Genomic DNA, 16409 nt, shown 5'->3' on the forward strand with positions numbered 1-16409 from the left:
ATACACCACGCCGAACTCCCCTCCATTCCTGGTCAAGACATGTGCTCCCAATACCTTCCACCTCTTCTATTGATACACCACACCATACTCCCTTCCATTCCTGGTTGAGACATGTGCTCCCAATACCTACCACCTCTTCTGTCAATAACATCCACATAACTCCACCTCCCTGCCATCCTACCTAGTCATGGTCCTCGATTCCATCCATCGTACATAATCCTAGTCTGCTGTTCCATCCGTGATAACACCATCCATCCTACCTCCCTCTGTGATGACTCCATCCCTCCAATGTACACATACACTGCTTGTATTATATATAACTTCCTCCTCTTATAATGAATGATAGCTGTATCTATGCTGTCCCAATACCTCTGGAATTTGCTTTTGGCATTGTCACACCAATAGAGCACCACAACGGAATTGACATACTGACAAGCAACCAATTTCTCCCTGTGTAATCAAATTTTTTGACAAAAACTTAATGTTATAGTCAGCTTCTGAGTTGGAATTTTGGCATCCAAACAATCCATACACACCTGACTAGGTGGCCCAATGCAATAACTATGAAAGAGGGTTAGTTTCACCAACACACAATTGGGGGACTCTTTAAACTACAGCAAGGTGTTGTGGAATTCAGTTTTACTCACCAATGGACAAGCTGGCAACATAATTGAAGGCAACCATTTTGATTGAGATGTACACATGAACAAATAGTGGCTACTGGGCTGATATGTTGCAAATGATTGTTGGATGGTAAATGGATTTGAAAAGGAGTGACTCAAAGGCTGAATGATGGGATTGAAGGGAATAATGATGATTCTGAGTTTGAAAGCAGCTGGCTTTATAGCTGACGGGGTCTAGTACTACTTGAGGATTCTCCATCCTGCTGGTGTGGTGATCAATCTTGTGGCGCCGGTGGCGCACTCAGTTTCCAATCATTTTCCTATTCCAGGCGCAGTGGCAGCAAGATCATCAAGACTCAAGCTTCACCCTTGTTCTCCAAGCCTCAACAATTCCCCCCTCAAGGCGTCAAGATCCTCAAGTTTCATTCACCCCATCCCTGCTCATTCCTCCAACTCTCCTCTTCTTAAAATTCTTTTCCTTTGTCCCTTCCTTTTTTTCCTCTCCTCAGATTTCCACCCCTACTCCCTCTCAGTTCACCAGCGTTGTTTTCAGCTTTTCTTGGTCCTAACACAGCGCCTGCTGTGGGTTTTATTCCCTGTTTGTTTTCTGGTTTCTGCCCCTTTCTGTTTGTCATTGCCTGCCCTAAATGTTTTCTATCTTTTCTCTTTTCCCTTTTTGTTTCACTTTTGGTTCTCTTCTTTCTGCCTCATATCACTGTGTTTTCCTTATTTTCTGTGTTTTGTTTTCTTTTCTTCTGTTTCTCTTGGTTTTTGTTGCGTGCTTGTGCGCACGGGTGTATGATGACTTGTCCGCAGCATGTCACAGTCCCCGGAGTCTGAGTTCAGTTCAAACTCAGATGATGGGGCGGCATGGAATTTGTCTGAACCATAAAAGAATTTGTCTCAGATCATCCATCAATCAGAAGAATCCCAAATCTTAAGTTTATTGATCCTCATATTTGCCGATATACTTGCGGAGCTTCTGAGTTCATCCTCTCAGCCCGCGCCGATCCTCTTACAAATCACCTTTCTTTAGATCACTTCTCCCCGGCTCAGTTCGCCGGCTTTCTTTGTCCTCAGATCCTCAACATCAAAACCACCGCCGAAGGAAATCTACCTTCCGTCGTCTCTCAGAAAAATCCCCTCCCAAAAACGCTATCCCTTTGAATCCCAGAATCCTCAATCTACCCGGACCACCGCGAAGGCAGTGCTCAACAGCGCACATTCCCTTCCAGTAACTGCCGACGGCCCAGCACCGGTCGGAGTTCCACACTGGGTCATGTGTGGATCTTGAGCCATCTTAGCATCCATCACTAACAGCAATCTGTCCATGGCTAGGCATAGATTAACCTGATCACTGTCATTAGAAACAAAAAGGTGATCCCGGAAACATAATGCTCAGGGACAATCTTACAATTCTGAACAGTAATCAATAGAAATTCAACAGTGTCATTGGCTATGTGATGTGAAACAAATGCACCATTTGAGAAAGCTGTACAAGTGTCATGAAATACATCATCCCTATGGGACATTATGATCACCTGGCTTTGTTCTACTTTGGGAAAGATAATTATGTCTAGCAAATCACCCTTTTCTTGATATGAGAATCTCATTGAAGAACTTGGTGTGCACAGCGCTGTAACAGTTATGATACAATACAGTCTTGCTTATCTATCTGTATCATATCAGATAGGACAATGCACATTTTTTGCCAATCATGTATTGTATTGGATATTCTGATACATGTATTTGTATTGGATTGTGTGCCAATCCAATTGAAATCACACCAATACATCATGCGGAGCACTGATACACAGAAATGAATTTCTGTGTATCAACAGTGAAACAATACAATACAGGACTGGCATTGGCCAATACTACGTTAGGGGTGTTCAAAGTTGACTGCATAAAATTATAACACCATAAATTCATAAAATTTCAATCTGAAAAAAAGTTGTAACACCCAATCACTCAAAAAAGAGCAGCAATTCTAAAATGGTACATAAAAAATGATCACTCAAAAGTGTTATGATTTTATGATTTGAAAAAAATATGATTTCAACTTTGAACACCCTTGTTGTGGTGTTCCATATGCGTGACAATGCCAAAAGCACATTGCAGAAGTATTACCGTATAGGGAGTGTGTAATACAGTGCGGGGGAAGAAGGGAAGAAGGAGCAAGATGGGAGGAGAGGCCTTGACCCCCAACATTGGGAATGGAACAGGTTATACAGTGAATGCAGAGTGTGTGGAAGAGGATGGAAGATGGCTTGGTTGCATAGAAACACATGACATCATGCAGCGCAGTACATGCATGAAAGTGCTGTGTAGCTCAAGTGCCTCATGCAGCATATATCCCTCATTGTTTGTACGCATAGTACAGCATATGCAGGTAGATAAGCTGTACAGGAAGTGTCTCCCGCAGCACAAATCCCTCATTGTTTGTACATGTAGCACAGCATATGCAGGCAGATAAGCTGTACAGGAAGTGTCTCCTGCAGCATAAATCCCTCATTGTTTGTACATGAAGCACATCATATGCAGGTAGATAAGGTGTACAGGAGGTGTCTCCTGCAGCATAAATCCCTCATTTTTTGTAAGGCAGTGCAGCACATGCATGCAGATGCTGTGTAGTTGAGTGTCTCCTGCAGCATAAACCCCTTGTTGTTTGTACATGCAGCGCAGTACATGCATGAGAGGCTGTGTAGTTGAGATCCCCTGCAGCAATAATCCCTCATGAGGAGCTTCCCTGGAGCAAAAATCCCTCACCCTTCAATATATAAGGAGGCCCTTTCCCCCCTCATCAGACTTTTCCCCTATGAGCCTACAGAGGTTTGGTCACATATGGTAGTTTAGTCAGCAGTGCGGTTCTTAGCGGTCTAGTAGAACCAAGCATAACACAACAACAAGTTTGAGTTAAACAGCATATTAGTAACGTGTAGTACGAGTATAACAAAGTAAGTATATTGCCTGCAAGCAAAGAAGTTATAACAGATTTGCTAGCCTGTTGAATCAAGTGATCTAGGTCTGATAGAGATTACTATGTGAAAGTAAGATCTATCTTGGAATCAGCCATATCTTTATAAATATTGATTACAAGACTCTTAGATATTTGCATAGTATTATTAGAGGGGCAGGTCTTTCAAACCACCCGTAAGTTGTAATAGCCTTTCAACCTATTAAGCAATTTATTTCCCCCTCAGCGGATATTTCACCAAATTATATTTAGTGTCCTACAACGTATAGTATTGTTTTTCTGATACATCAGAATTCAATACCATGTATTTTATTGAAAAAAAGATATGATATGGTGGTATTGTATCTAAAAAAAACAGCACCTTTTCTGGGCAATTGGCGCTCAATCCAATGGCCCCTCCCAGCAATACACTTGTATTGTATTGTATCAGAATGTATTGGCAATATACATAATACCATGGATTGTATTGGTTTGGTGACTGGATGCAATACCTGTCAACCCTTGAGACATTAATATGTCCAGAAGGGTTTCAAAAACCAAACCATAGAGCAAGAATAAGCGCAGAGCGGGCGCTCAAAGAGATTATGAATAAAATTCAATATTGAATATGTTCTGTTAAACTAATTGTAACAAAATTGTAAAAACCTTAAAAAGATAAACAACAGAAATAAGACTGAAAATATCCAAAGCTGTAAGATGATGAACTCATCACCGAGTTCAGCGATGAGAGAACGTTGAGAGACTCCTTCAACTAGACAGAGGAGTGATTCTTTTCCCCGCTTGTCAGAGAAAACAAGATCATTATTATTATTCCATCCTTGTGATAGATATCCGAATTCAGTAAGAATACTACTTAGATCTCTTTCTACGATAAGACTACATTAGTACTCTACCGTTAGACCATTCTAACTAGTATTTGCATTGAATGCCTTTATCTTTCTATGAGAAGAATTTAATAACTGAACTGTTATCTTTTGATTGATCTTATAGATCTTAACTCGTTATTTAACCGTACTCGTTAGAGATATCGCTGAGGTATACCTCGTAAGTCAACTTTCTAAAAAATATTTAGAAGCATTTATTCTTATTGCTTCTTCGACTTCGAACCTCTATCCTACCCTATCTTATCCCTATTTATAAATCTTCAATACATATAAATCTTTATTATCACTGCTGGGTTTATTGGTAATAACCCAACCGCGTTCTTTAACCGGAAGAAAACCAATTACTTCTCACAAATATCTGAGAACATACCTCCAATAGCTTCTCTATCTGGAGAGGCTAGGCTAGTCCAGCTTAATCAGTCTAACATAGACTAGCAAAAGAAAATTATAATTATAATATTTAAGTCAAAGAATAGAGATTAATCAAAACATATCTTTCTATTCTCACTTTTCTTTTTCTATTCCTTGTATTTAGTCTATAGTAATATATCTTATTACTATACATTTTGTCTAGCCAGCTCTCTACGTGAGAGCACCCGCTGACAATACCAATACAGTGTATTGGACTCAAAAAAAATACCAATACATGTACTGTACCATTTCACCGTTGTGTGTATTGTATTGGTTTGGAAATACAATACAGATACATGTATCAGAAGCAAAAAACAATACAATACCAATACCTGTATTATCTCTGTCACAGCGTTGTTGTGCATAAGCACACATACCATTGATCAAAGACATATTTATAGAGGCTTGGAAAAAAAGACTCTCAAAAATTGGGAAAATGACTCTCAAAAGCTTTTTATGTTGCAAGGATAACCCTTACCGCTACCAACAGTTGCGGTGTGGTGGACAGATCAGTACACGCGGCAGTTTGCGGATTTCATTTGCGCGCGGCGCGCCAGAAAACGTCAAGACCCAAGACTCAAGATTCAAGCTTTCAGCCCTCAAGGCTTTCTCAAGTTCGACGGCTCAGCGGGGCGCGCATCCTTAAGGCGTTTCAGGCTTTTTTTCCTTTTTCTCTTCTTTTTCTTTGTTTTTTTTTGTGTGTTGATGGTCTTGTTTCTCCTGCCAGTTTCTTTTCATCCTGTTTGTTATTTTCTTCTTTCATTGTGCGCGCGTTGGATGGGGATTGAATGAGGAGGGTTTGGTTTTGTTTGGTTTTGTCTTGGTTTTGTCTTCTCCTGTTTGGTTGAGTTGTGTCCGGGGTTCTTTTCTTTCTGTTGCTAGTTGTATGGTGTGCGGGTGTGATGACGCGTCCGCAGTATGCTGCGCCCCCAGAGTCTGATTTCAGCCCGAACTCAAACAATGGGGCGGCATAGGACTTCGCCTGATCAAAAAAAAAAAGCCAGCCTATCAAACTTTATTGATCTTCCTATCCGATTCCCGACTCTTCGCCAATCTTCTGATTCACGGAATTCAAACTCAAATCTGATCCCACAAGCTCGTGGCCACGTGCCGAACTCAGACTCCTCGAGTCTTTCTTTGTTGATCACAACCCAGCCAGGAACTACCCTGGGTTTTCAGCTTTTTCAGTCCCATAAACTTTACCACTGCCGACGCGCTTCACACGCCGTTGTAAAACATTCTCACTACCCCGTTTCCGCTACCCAATTCCTCACGAGCTCTTTCGACCAGATTCACGGAGGGCCATTTCACTCAGTTTCATATTCATCCCTCCCAGCACTGCCGTCCGCCTAGCACGGACGGAGTTCCACAGCGGGGGCACTAATAACAGTTTCAGAGGCACTATTACATAACAGTTGTGGAGGTACTATCAACACTTGCAGAGGCACTATGAACAATATTTTGAATTGGCTCCCTTGGGATTTGGATTGAACTGGGGCAAATTTGTGTTCCCACAAGCATCCTGCAACTTTTCTGTCACAGGTTACATCTGTGGTGGGTGACCTGCCTTTTTGGATGAGCCTGATTAGTATACCAGATAGTTAGTAATCCAATTAACAGCCACTAGACAATAGAAGACAAAACTTGACCAAATTCAATAAGTGCAGGCCAGACTTCATCATCTGCCGTGACCATACCACCAACTTCATCCCACTCAAAACCCAACTGACCAAGGAGAAACCTCTGATCAATGTAGATTTTTTGGATGGAGCCTTTCTCATTCTTGAGTGGTTCAGTTAGGGTGTTCAAAGTTGACTTGCATAAAATCATAACACCATAAAATCATAAAATTCTAAGCTGAAAAAATATGTTGCACCCAAGCACTCAAATTAGAGCAACATTTCTACAATGGTACATATGAAATCATCACTTGAAAGTTTTATGATTTTATGATTTTATGCATTGAAAATTTTATGATTTCAACTTTGAACACCCTTAGTGGCAAAATAAATTTCAATTCAATTGGTCATATATTATATTTCACCACCACAGTCAAACCGTCCAGCTTGATATTTCTGCTGTCACACCCTTTCCAAATCAATCTGATTGATGACGAATGACCGGAGATATGTCTCCTGCTTGTTAGTCCAGGTATGGTTTCCCTTCCTCCCCATTTTTCTGTTGTTTTCTGAACCTTCTTCACTGGTATCTAGAGTAGCTTTTGGAGTTTTCTTCTTATTCAAGGAGGCCTTTGGAGGAGCAATCTTTTTGGGCTTTGGCTGAGGGGTCTTTGGGTTTTTGTTTGGCTGTTTTTTCTGGGTTTGTGGTGGCTTGATGTTATGGTCTGTTCTATGGAGAGGAAGATGGAGTCTAGGTTCTGGGGTTCTGGGGGTTCTGGATCCAAGATGGTAGATTCCAGCCTCTTGAACCTTGAGTATGGTCCGTGACATGTACATGTAGTCTATGTACATGTGAACCTGCGCTGCGGAGTCCGCAGCACGGCTCATAGCACTTGACAGTGGCCGGAGTTACCACAGGAGCTCTTGGTGGATTGGTGGATTGTTCCTTGGGCCTCAGCAGGCTAGGTCCAATCCAAAAAGACTGGGGTTGAGTGTGATTGGATTGGTATTGGCATGACAAGTGTGGTGATGATTGCAGATTATTTGTGATGATCAAGCGGTGAGATAGTAATGATGGGTGATGATGGATGGGCTGGGGTACAATGAGTGTGGTTGAATTTGAGGCAAAAGAAATAGGGGGGAGCTGTTTTTCCAAACTCAAACTCAGCTAAGTCCCTCAATTGGAGGCGCGCAAGCGCTGTTGCAAAGCAACCCTCCAAAGGAGGGACTTAGGTCCTACCTTGCAAAACAGTAGGTAGCAGAAATCCCATTTGGCTGGGGAAAATCTTCAAACAATTCAACTGTTTATATCTCAACTCAGGTAAAAGCTGTTGAAAATCTGAGCAGACAGAATTGTCCGTCTACATCTTCCCTTCCACCTGCTACCTCCCTGAGGCTGCGGCAGTGGTGCTCTATTTCCACCTTTGAATCTGAAAAGGGAAATCAGGAATTTGTGAGTGCCCTAACACAGGTTCTTGGGTAAATCCATACTTTGACACATGCCAAAGATGGTCTTGTGTACAACATCCCTCAAGTCTGACAGACCAATAAAAATGTGCAACCCAATGTGTGTGATTATCAAGAAGGTGGTGTTCAGCTGGCAGGTTTCAGAAAAACATGCACTAAAACATCTGCTAGCACTTGCAAGAAGGCAGTCAGCTATCTTGTCTTAAATAATTGTTTAAAATCAGGTTTGGCTGTTAGAAATATAACAAAAATATAAGCAGAGAGCCATGCTTCTTGCGCATCTTTTGGGGTAGCTCACTTGGCCTCAAGTAAATTTGTGTAGCTGCTACAGAATAAAACAAAACAGAAGGTCCAAAACACCCTTCTGCTGCCTACTGTTTTCTGAGGTAGGGCGTAAGTAAGTCCCTCCTTCGGAGGGTCGCTTCGCGACAGCGCTTGCGCGCCTCCGATTGATGAACTTAGCTAGTTCCAAACTGAGGAAATTGGCCTGTTTTCCACGGATTGTGAGGTTGACAAATAAGCGCTATGGTACTCCAGATTTTGGGTCACTCGGATTTCACAGAAAGTTCGGAATCCCGGGTGAGATCCTTGGAATCCGCGGGCTATGGTACAGGCGCTAAAAATATGTCTTTGCTCAATGGTATGTATCCTACACTGCCCTCTTCAATGAGACTACTGCATCAAGAAAAGGGTGGTTTGCCAATTTAAACAGAACCAAGGCTCAACAATATAGCTTGCTTGGGTGACGATTCATAAGAAACAAGTTTGGGGATCAAGTAACTTGAAGTAGCGCATGATTTGTGGACGGCATTGACAGTTTAGTGGCCACTGGTACAGAATGATGGAACAACAGTACAAAACGGGATGCAAGACTCTTGGAATAAGATGCTTTATATATTGAAATGTCATGCGGAACGGGGGACTTCCAAAGGTGGGAATCGGCAGGTATCTTATATCGGAGAATCAATCCGCACGGCCTGATGGTCTAGCAAATGCCATTAACCGGACATTCTGTATTGATTGAATAGGTCAAGTAAGGAACTCGTAAGGATTTCTGGTACCAGGTTATAGAGGGAAATTTAAGGATTCCTATGCCACTCACTCTTGCCAGGTGAGTCGTATTGCGGCCAAGGGGCTCTCTTGTTGATCAGTGATTGTTGGTCGCCGAGAGGGACAGGAGAAGCACCATACAAGTGTATGGTTGCATTAAGGAAGATTGCCAAAAAAGGCAGGATAGAGCGCATCGTGATAGCTCTTGTGGGGTGATTAGGATCTTGACAGGCTCGATGGAAGGCTACAAGATGGACAACTTGGCGAGTCGGTTTGTTCGTCGTATTGATCTTGTGCGGCTGGAAACCAAGCTGGATAAAGCTCAGATTATATACATCCTTCCTTTCCCTCGTGTCTCACTCATTGTCGAAGCTGTGACTTTTCTCATCTTCATCGTATGTACGCCGTCCCTTTTTCCCTGGACCGTCAGAGAATTTGCGCTAGCCAGTTCAAGCAACCCGGGCTATGGCCGTCTGCTAGCCTGATGTTCCTCCACCTGAGCTGATCAATGCCACCCTCGGCTGCTCCTTTTGGTATGTAAATATTTATGTAGCTTTTGCAGTGCTTGATCGGCAGCTGCCCACGTTCACAGCCCGCAACTTGAACCATGTATGTAGTGTGACAGATCATTCCTGATCATTGACATGGCGGCCACCTCACCCATCAGCCACCTCACCTTCGGGGTGACACCTAACTTAACTAAGTCCCTCTGTAACTGAAGGGGGGACGCCGTCCCGCAGGGACCCTCCGCCTCCCTCCGGTCGGCGCAATGCAACCAGTGTTTTACCACTCCACAGGTAGGAGGGTGGGACTTAGTTAAGTTAGGGGTGACGCGAGGGTCAGTCCTAGCTCTTGTGGCCAGGGTTGCGGCAACAAGATTGTGAGAGCAGCACGGTCAATCAACCACAAACATGCCGGTCTGTGGCCGGGCTGCCACCTGGTTGACTGCCAGGCTTCAGCCGGCTGACTCTTTGATATCTGGCAGAATGACCTCATGAGATTTGAATACAAATATCATCATTTGATGGTCAACCGGCCGGAAGTTGACCTGTTGCTTGTATGTAAAGTTCAACAAAAAGCGCCGCGCATCCCACAAGTGTTCTTTTCCTGTCATATGGTATTCAAAATTGCATAAGATTTTTTTACATAAAATCATAAACTGCAATTTTGGCTGGGAGATGTCACTTTAAGTTTTATGCACGCTGACATCTCCCAGCCAAAATGGGCTTTATGATTTTATGTAAACAGTGGCATATGCAATTTTGAATACCATAACTAAGGTGTTCAAAGTTGAAATCATACAATTTTTGAATCATAAAATCATAAAATCATAAAACTTTTGGGTGATAATTTTTTATGTACCATTTTTAAACTATTGCTCTGATTTGAGTGTTTGGGTGGTACATATTTGTACTGCTTAAAATTTTATGATTTTATGGTGTTATGATTTTATGCAAGTCAACTTTGAACACCTTAACTATGTTTACAAACACTGAGGACTTCCCGCCAATTTAGAAAGCAGGCTGTTTTCTATTTCTTAGCATAGAAACCACTTTTGCTCCCCTTTGATAATAGAAATAGAAAATAGTATTTAGAAGGGAAGTCCTCCACTTTTTGGCTGGATAAAAACAATGAGGGGCTTTGTCACGAGCTGAAGGCTCAGGGCCTTACACAACAATTGAATCCGCCATCTCTCAGAGCAGTGGTCTATGTATGATTGTCATCCCAATGTGTATCCATACATATAATACCGACCCACCCCCAAGAAACGCAGTAACAAAGCTTTTATTCACAGCCAAACCAGACCCCACCCAAACCATCTTTTTTGTGCACAACTGGGATATTCACACGAAACATGTGTTGTGTGCGTCAAAGCAAGACCAAAAAAAGAAACAAGATGCCACCGACAGAACAAAAGAAAGGAAGGAAACAAGAGGAGATGATGATGATGGCGACGGATGAACGAATGAAGCCACAAGCCACCACCAGTGCTCCACAAGATTTTTGGTTATTTCTCAGACATCGATTGGCAATCCTGCAAGGGAACTTCTATTGCGGAAAAGAGGGTCTAAAGAGAGCGCCAGAGAGGAAGCAGAGGCTCATTTTTTCTTTTTCTTAGCGCCGACGACGGCGAATCCCCACCCGTCGTTTTTGGGCGCCGGGGGCTGGAGCTTAACGGCGTCGGCCATAGATCCGGAGGAGTGAGTGATCGGATTGGCCGCGAGATATCCGGGTTTCTTGAGCCCGGCGAGGCCGGCGCCGAGGCCGCCGTTCGCCAGCGCGCCGGGCTTGGGCCCGCCGGCTTTCGCCGTGCCCAGGCTGCCGCTCCCTCGCGAAGCCACATCCGCGATCCGTCGCGCATTGAACTCCTTCGCGAACCGGCGCCCGTCCAGTGTCGCACTCCCTGCATACACACTATCGGAGACGATCTCGAGCACCGAGTCGTCCGGGTTCACCGGGAAATCTAGCAACATCTTCACGAAATCGTCCACTACATCACCCAACAAAAAGAGAAGAAGTCTGTGAGACGGAGGATCGGTCAGGATTGGAGCAGAGCGACTGACCGTTGTTCATTCCTCGCAAGGCTTCGCGGAGCCATTTCATGAACTCCGGCGAGGCGGGAGGAGGGCCATCAGGGTTAGTGGCTTGAGCACCGACGCCGGGGGATCCGTTAGTGGCCGAGGGTGGCGCGGCTTTACTCGCTGGTGCCTTGTTGGGCGCAGTTTTGGGCGCCGGCTTCGACACGCTCGTCCCGCCCACACGCACGACGCCTGTCCCGACCACCGCGGGCCCGGCTCCGACTACCGCCGACCGTACCGGGGCTGGGCCGGGCGGCGCAATCACCTTGCTCTTCGCACCTACCACCGCCCATGGTCCACTGACTGCAGTCTAAAACGATGCGGAGGAACGTGTCAGAAACGATCCCGAGACGGGTCTCTCCAGAGAAAGAGGAGACATACCTTGTTGGACGCTGAAGCGACAGTACCCGCATATCCGCCCACAGTCTTCATAGTTCCTGCAGCAGGTCGGGCCTGTTGTTGCTGCTGGAGCGCGAGACTCTTCTTGCGGGCCTCTTCCTCCTGGATCTGTTTCATGCTCTGTTTAGGTCCATTGGTCGTGACGGGGGCCTCGGCTTCCTTGGAGCCCCAGACGGATCCCGCGCCAGACTGCTTGGTGGGGGAGGACGCGTTGGCGGCCCAATTGGAGGCCGCAGGGAGACTCTCCTTAGCCGCCTTCATGGCCCGCTCGGCCGCCATGGCTTGCTCGGCTAACGCTCGATTCGCCGCCGCGTGCTTCTCCGCTTGTCGCCGTTTCTCTAGTTGCTTGGCTTCGATCGCTTGGATCTCCGTCAAGGATAAGTTCGACGATGCCTTCTGGTCTTCCTTCAACCATGGCGCCGGGGTGTTGAAAGAAGAGGCAGTGGCTGCGGCGGCGGCCTCAGAAGCTTCGCGTGCCGCACGCTCGACTGCTTGAGCTTCTTTGAGTTGCAATTGCGCCTTTTGGATACTAGCCGTTCGTCGGTCTTGTTCATCCTGCTGGGCTTTGCTCAGTACGACAACCTTGCCGGATGACTTGGCAGCGTGTGGAGCAGTGGATGCCGAGCCACGCGGAACACTGGGTGGTTTGGCCGCCGGTTGGTGAGTCACGTTTCGCCAAGATTGATTGGAGTTGGTTTGTTCGGTAGCCGGTGCAATTTCGGGTAGGGCTGTGCTTGGTGATAGCGGGTCGCGAGCAGATTCGGCTGGGATTTGTGCTTGGGCCGGAGTGGTGACTGGCACTACAGGTTCCTTCTCAACAGAGACAGAAGAAACATTGTTAAATGATGAAGTGACGGGAGGCGCTTGGTTTTCGGTGACAGGGAGAGCCTTTACTTCTTTCTCGGAATGGACTGCTGAGGCTGGTTGGGACTTGGGCTTGGTATGGCTCTGGTCAGGCACCGACAATTTGAGTTCTGACGGCGCTTGTGGGGTGGGCGGATATTGGCCGGATTGACGGATCTCGTCCGTCTTCTGAGGGGCAGCTGTTGGCTCGTGAATTCCTCCTTCCTCTGGCTTTGGGGGGAAGTTGTGGTGGTTTGAGGTCGCAGCCGTGGGTTGGAGAGGGTTGTGATCGGTTGTCGCGACTGAAGAGTCATTAGGAGGCGGTGGGGACATTTGCCAAGGATCGGCATGGTGGAAGTGAGGGATGAGATTCTCTTGAGTGGTCTGCTCCGCTTGGGGATCAACTGCCTCACCTCCAGCAGGTGGCGGGTTGTACAGTAATTGCGAATGCATCAGTTGAGAATGGAGTTGTGCTGCGATGAGGGGGTTCAACCTGTTGGTGGCTAAATGCGGCATTGAGGGTATCTGACCAAAGTTGGGGGGTAATGGTAAAGGGAAAGGGTAGCCGTTTGCAGCAGCCATCGACATTGCGGGATGTTGGACATGCTGAAGGAAGCGAAGGGTGTCGGGAGACATGTAGGAGTTGGGTAAGTTGGGCATGAGGCCATTGTTGAGTATGTTGGCGTTGTTGAACTCGATCAGCCCATCGTTAATGACAAAATCGTTGTTTCGGATATTGGGGTGGGCGGCAAATGCTGGTTGGGACGAATTCCACCCGGGCCCAGAGGCCAAAGGCGTCGAGGCTGGGATGTTTCCGGGATGCGGGAGAGGTGATGCTCCAGGGGCGATCCCATTCCAAGGGTCAGAGGCGGACATGGTGGCATGTTGGCTGGGCGCACTGGATAGATTAGATGGAAGGTTGGAATCTACAGCAGATGGACTATCTGTCTGGGACGGAAGACTGGAAGGTTGATCTAAGAAATTCGTTAACGGTAGTCTGGGTGAAGGTTGTGATGTGGGGAGCTGATGGTGATGAGGCTGGGCCTGCGGCAAGGGAAGATTGGGCGGTAAGGCGGGAGGAGGGCGTGACAAAAAGGGTCGATCACGATCGCCGACACGCAGGATCAAGGTTTCCAAGGTCTCAAAGGCCACGTCGATGACTCTCTTGACCAATAGATCGTCACGGAAGAACGTCGCCTTGTACCACTCTTGCATCTGGAAAGCCGTAAAGGGGCCTTGGACGGTACCGGATGGATCGCGGTATTGCCAGGCGATGTTTTCGGGGTTCAGATCGCTGCTGGGGGGTTGAGTAGCGGAAGATCTGAGATCGGTCGGTTCGCTCGAGGATAGCTGATGGTCGGTGGCAGGTTCTGTTTTGACGGGCGACTTGGCCGTCTGATTCTCATCAAAGTGGCGGCCAGCAGCATAATCTTCGACCGATTGCTGTCTAGCTGGTTCGTGACCCCCACGTTGAGGGTTTCCTGCTGGTTGATCGTCTGTTAGCGGCGCAGACTGATAAGGCTGGTGATGGGCTTCTTTGGATGATGGCTCGAGACCACCAGCAGCCTTCTCCCGCTGAGAAAGAATTAGTGGTGAATCAGCGCTAGAGACTCTTGATGTGTAGGCTATGTAGGAGTTTTGAGTCTGACCATTTTGTCTAAAACTGAGTATTTCAAGTTAGGACCACCCGGACTACTGTCTTGTGCGGACTGGCTCTTTTCCTCAAAAGACACGCCTCTCTTCCACTTGCCATCCGAGGGTGGAGCCAAGTCACGAGTTCGGCGATCGCGAGGAGTCGCGCTCCAAGGAGGGACATGTGGGGATGAATCCTCCGCGCGCTGAAAGCGACGGGGGCTCTCTGAAAATGAGAGTTTTGTTTTGAGGATCAGAGATGCTCTAGAGAGGAAACGGATGGGTATGGATGGAACGGACCATTAGAGTCGAGTTCATTCTCGGCTCGTCGTCTAGCATTAGGGTGGGAGGGTGAGGCAACACCGGCGAGGACGCCTCCCTGGATTCCGAGAGTGTTGAATCGTTCGATCGGGTTGTGTTTACCAAGTTTGACGGGGCCGCCGACCGACAGTTTGCTGTTGTTACCCAGGCCATGGTTGACGTTGGTTTCAGGGGAGCCAGGAACACCGAGATGATGATGGTCAGAGTTGGTGTGATGCTGCTGGACCTTATTGGCTGCGGATCGCTTCTCGCTATTGAACGGACCGGCAAATAACTTTGGATGGAGGGATGAGAGTGAGTGAGTGAGTGAGCACGTGGAAAGGGGGCAGGAGGGTCGCTCACTTCTTTCTCGGTCTCCGTCATCTCGACGAACGCCAGGGGGGGGCCGACGAATTCGAGGGTGACAGCAGGGTCGTGGATCGCGAGGTCGGGGGGTAACTTGCTGGCCAGATTCTCGGAGTAGAGGTTGAGGAGCGTTTCCCGAGAGTAGTCGGCGGGGCCTGAGTGGTGCTGATGGCCGTTGAGCTGGGGCGGGACGGGCTCGAGGGCGTGGATGCCGTTGGTGTGGGATCGCTGGTCGGGCTCTTTCCCGGGGGAGACGGCGGCCGAGAAGGATTTGGGGAGGGGCAGGGGGGCGGTGCTGGTTGCCGGGCTGAATGAGCCGAGGGATGGGGCGGGGTGGGTGTTTTTGAGGGCGGTGTTGGCGATGCTGAGTCGGTGGGCCTGGGCGAGTGGGGTGTGGCTATTGGTGGGCGGTTGGCCGGTCTTTGTAGTGAGCGGTGCTGGCTTCCTGCCCCTCATGAAGACTGGGCCGAAGTTGATTTCGTTGGATTGCGACATCTCGGGCAAGATCGATCGAGCGTGGCTGTGTGTGAGGGATGGTCAGCGGTGGTTGTGTGGGGGTGTGGGGGTGGGGTCTGACTGACTTGGGCTTTGGGATGGTTTTTTGTCTGGATGGTTTTTGTGGGTGGTTGGTGGGGTGGGTGCTGGTGGCTTGCAGTTGCTGGTCGACGGGAAGCCGCCCACCGCCAGGGCAGAAACTACAGTACAAAACTACCAAAAAACAGCGAAACTGAATAAGCCGACCTCACTCAAACCCATGCATACGAACCATCCCCGATCCATAAAAGGGCGCGACAAACACTCCGGGGGCAGTCGGACGGCGGGCGGACGTCCGGGCTGACGTCGGCCACCATCTGCCCCTGCAGAAAATATCAGACGCTGGGAGCAAAGTTCAGACAAGCCTTAGGTGACCAAATTATTTGTCTGTCTAAGACACCTGCTCAAAAGAAGTACAGCTATATCAGAAAAGCTTGCTGCTTCCCCCCTTTTTTTCATCTTTTTCGCCTTCCCCCCTCCCCGAAAATCTTTCTCACCCACCGAAGATCAGCGGGGGATGGCCGGTCCCCCCGCCTGCTATATCCGATTGGCCCAGCCAGTGATGAGCATCAACCCATCCCTTGTCGATTGTCGTCTTTCATGGAATACTGGCCAAAACATGGCCAAAAGTTTGTCTATTTCCTCTTCTTACCACCTTTTCTTTGCCGCTTTGAGAAACAACGTGGTCGTTCCGAGTGACTGTATATAGCCTTATCTATCCCTTC

The 16409-nt window shown here is 47.3% G+C and overlaps 1 protein-coding gene across 1 annotated transcript; it reads right to left on the minus strand.

The window, feature by feature from the left end:
• Positions 1-11130: 11130 nt before the first annotated feature.
• On the minus strand, positions 11131-15645 carry PtA15_5A542 (uncharacterized protein; the record flags this gene model as incomplete). Its single annotated transcript, XM_053169315.1, has 6 exons — positions 11131-11522; positions 11596-11920; positions 11992-14427; positions 14502-14710; positions 14785-15079; positions 15148-15645. The coding sequence occupies 6 exons, from the start codon at positions 15643-15645 to the stop codon at positions 11131-11133; spliced, it is 4155 nt and encodes a 1384-aa protein (XP_053020524.1).
• Positions 15646-16409: the final 764 nt, after the last annotated feature.

The sequence above is a fragment of the Puccinia triticina genome, chromosome 5A, assembly GCF_026914185.1.
Source record: "Puccinia triticina chromosome 5A, complete sequence".
Lineage (NCBI taxonomy): Eukaryota > Fungi > Basidiomycota > Pucciniomycetes > Pucciniales > Pucciniaceae > Puccinia > Puccinia triticina.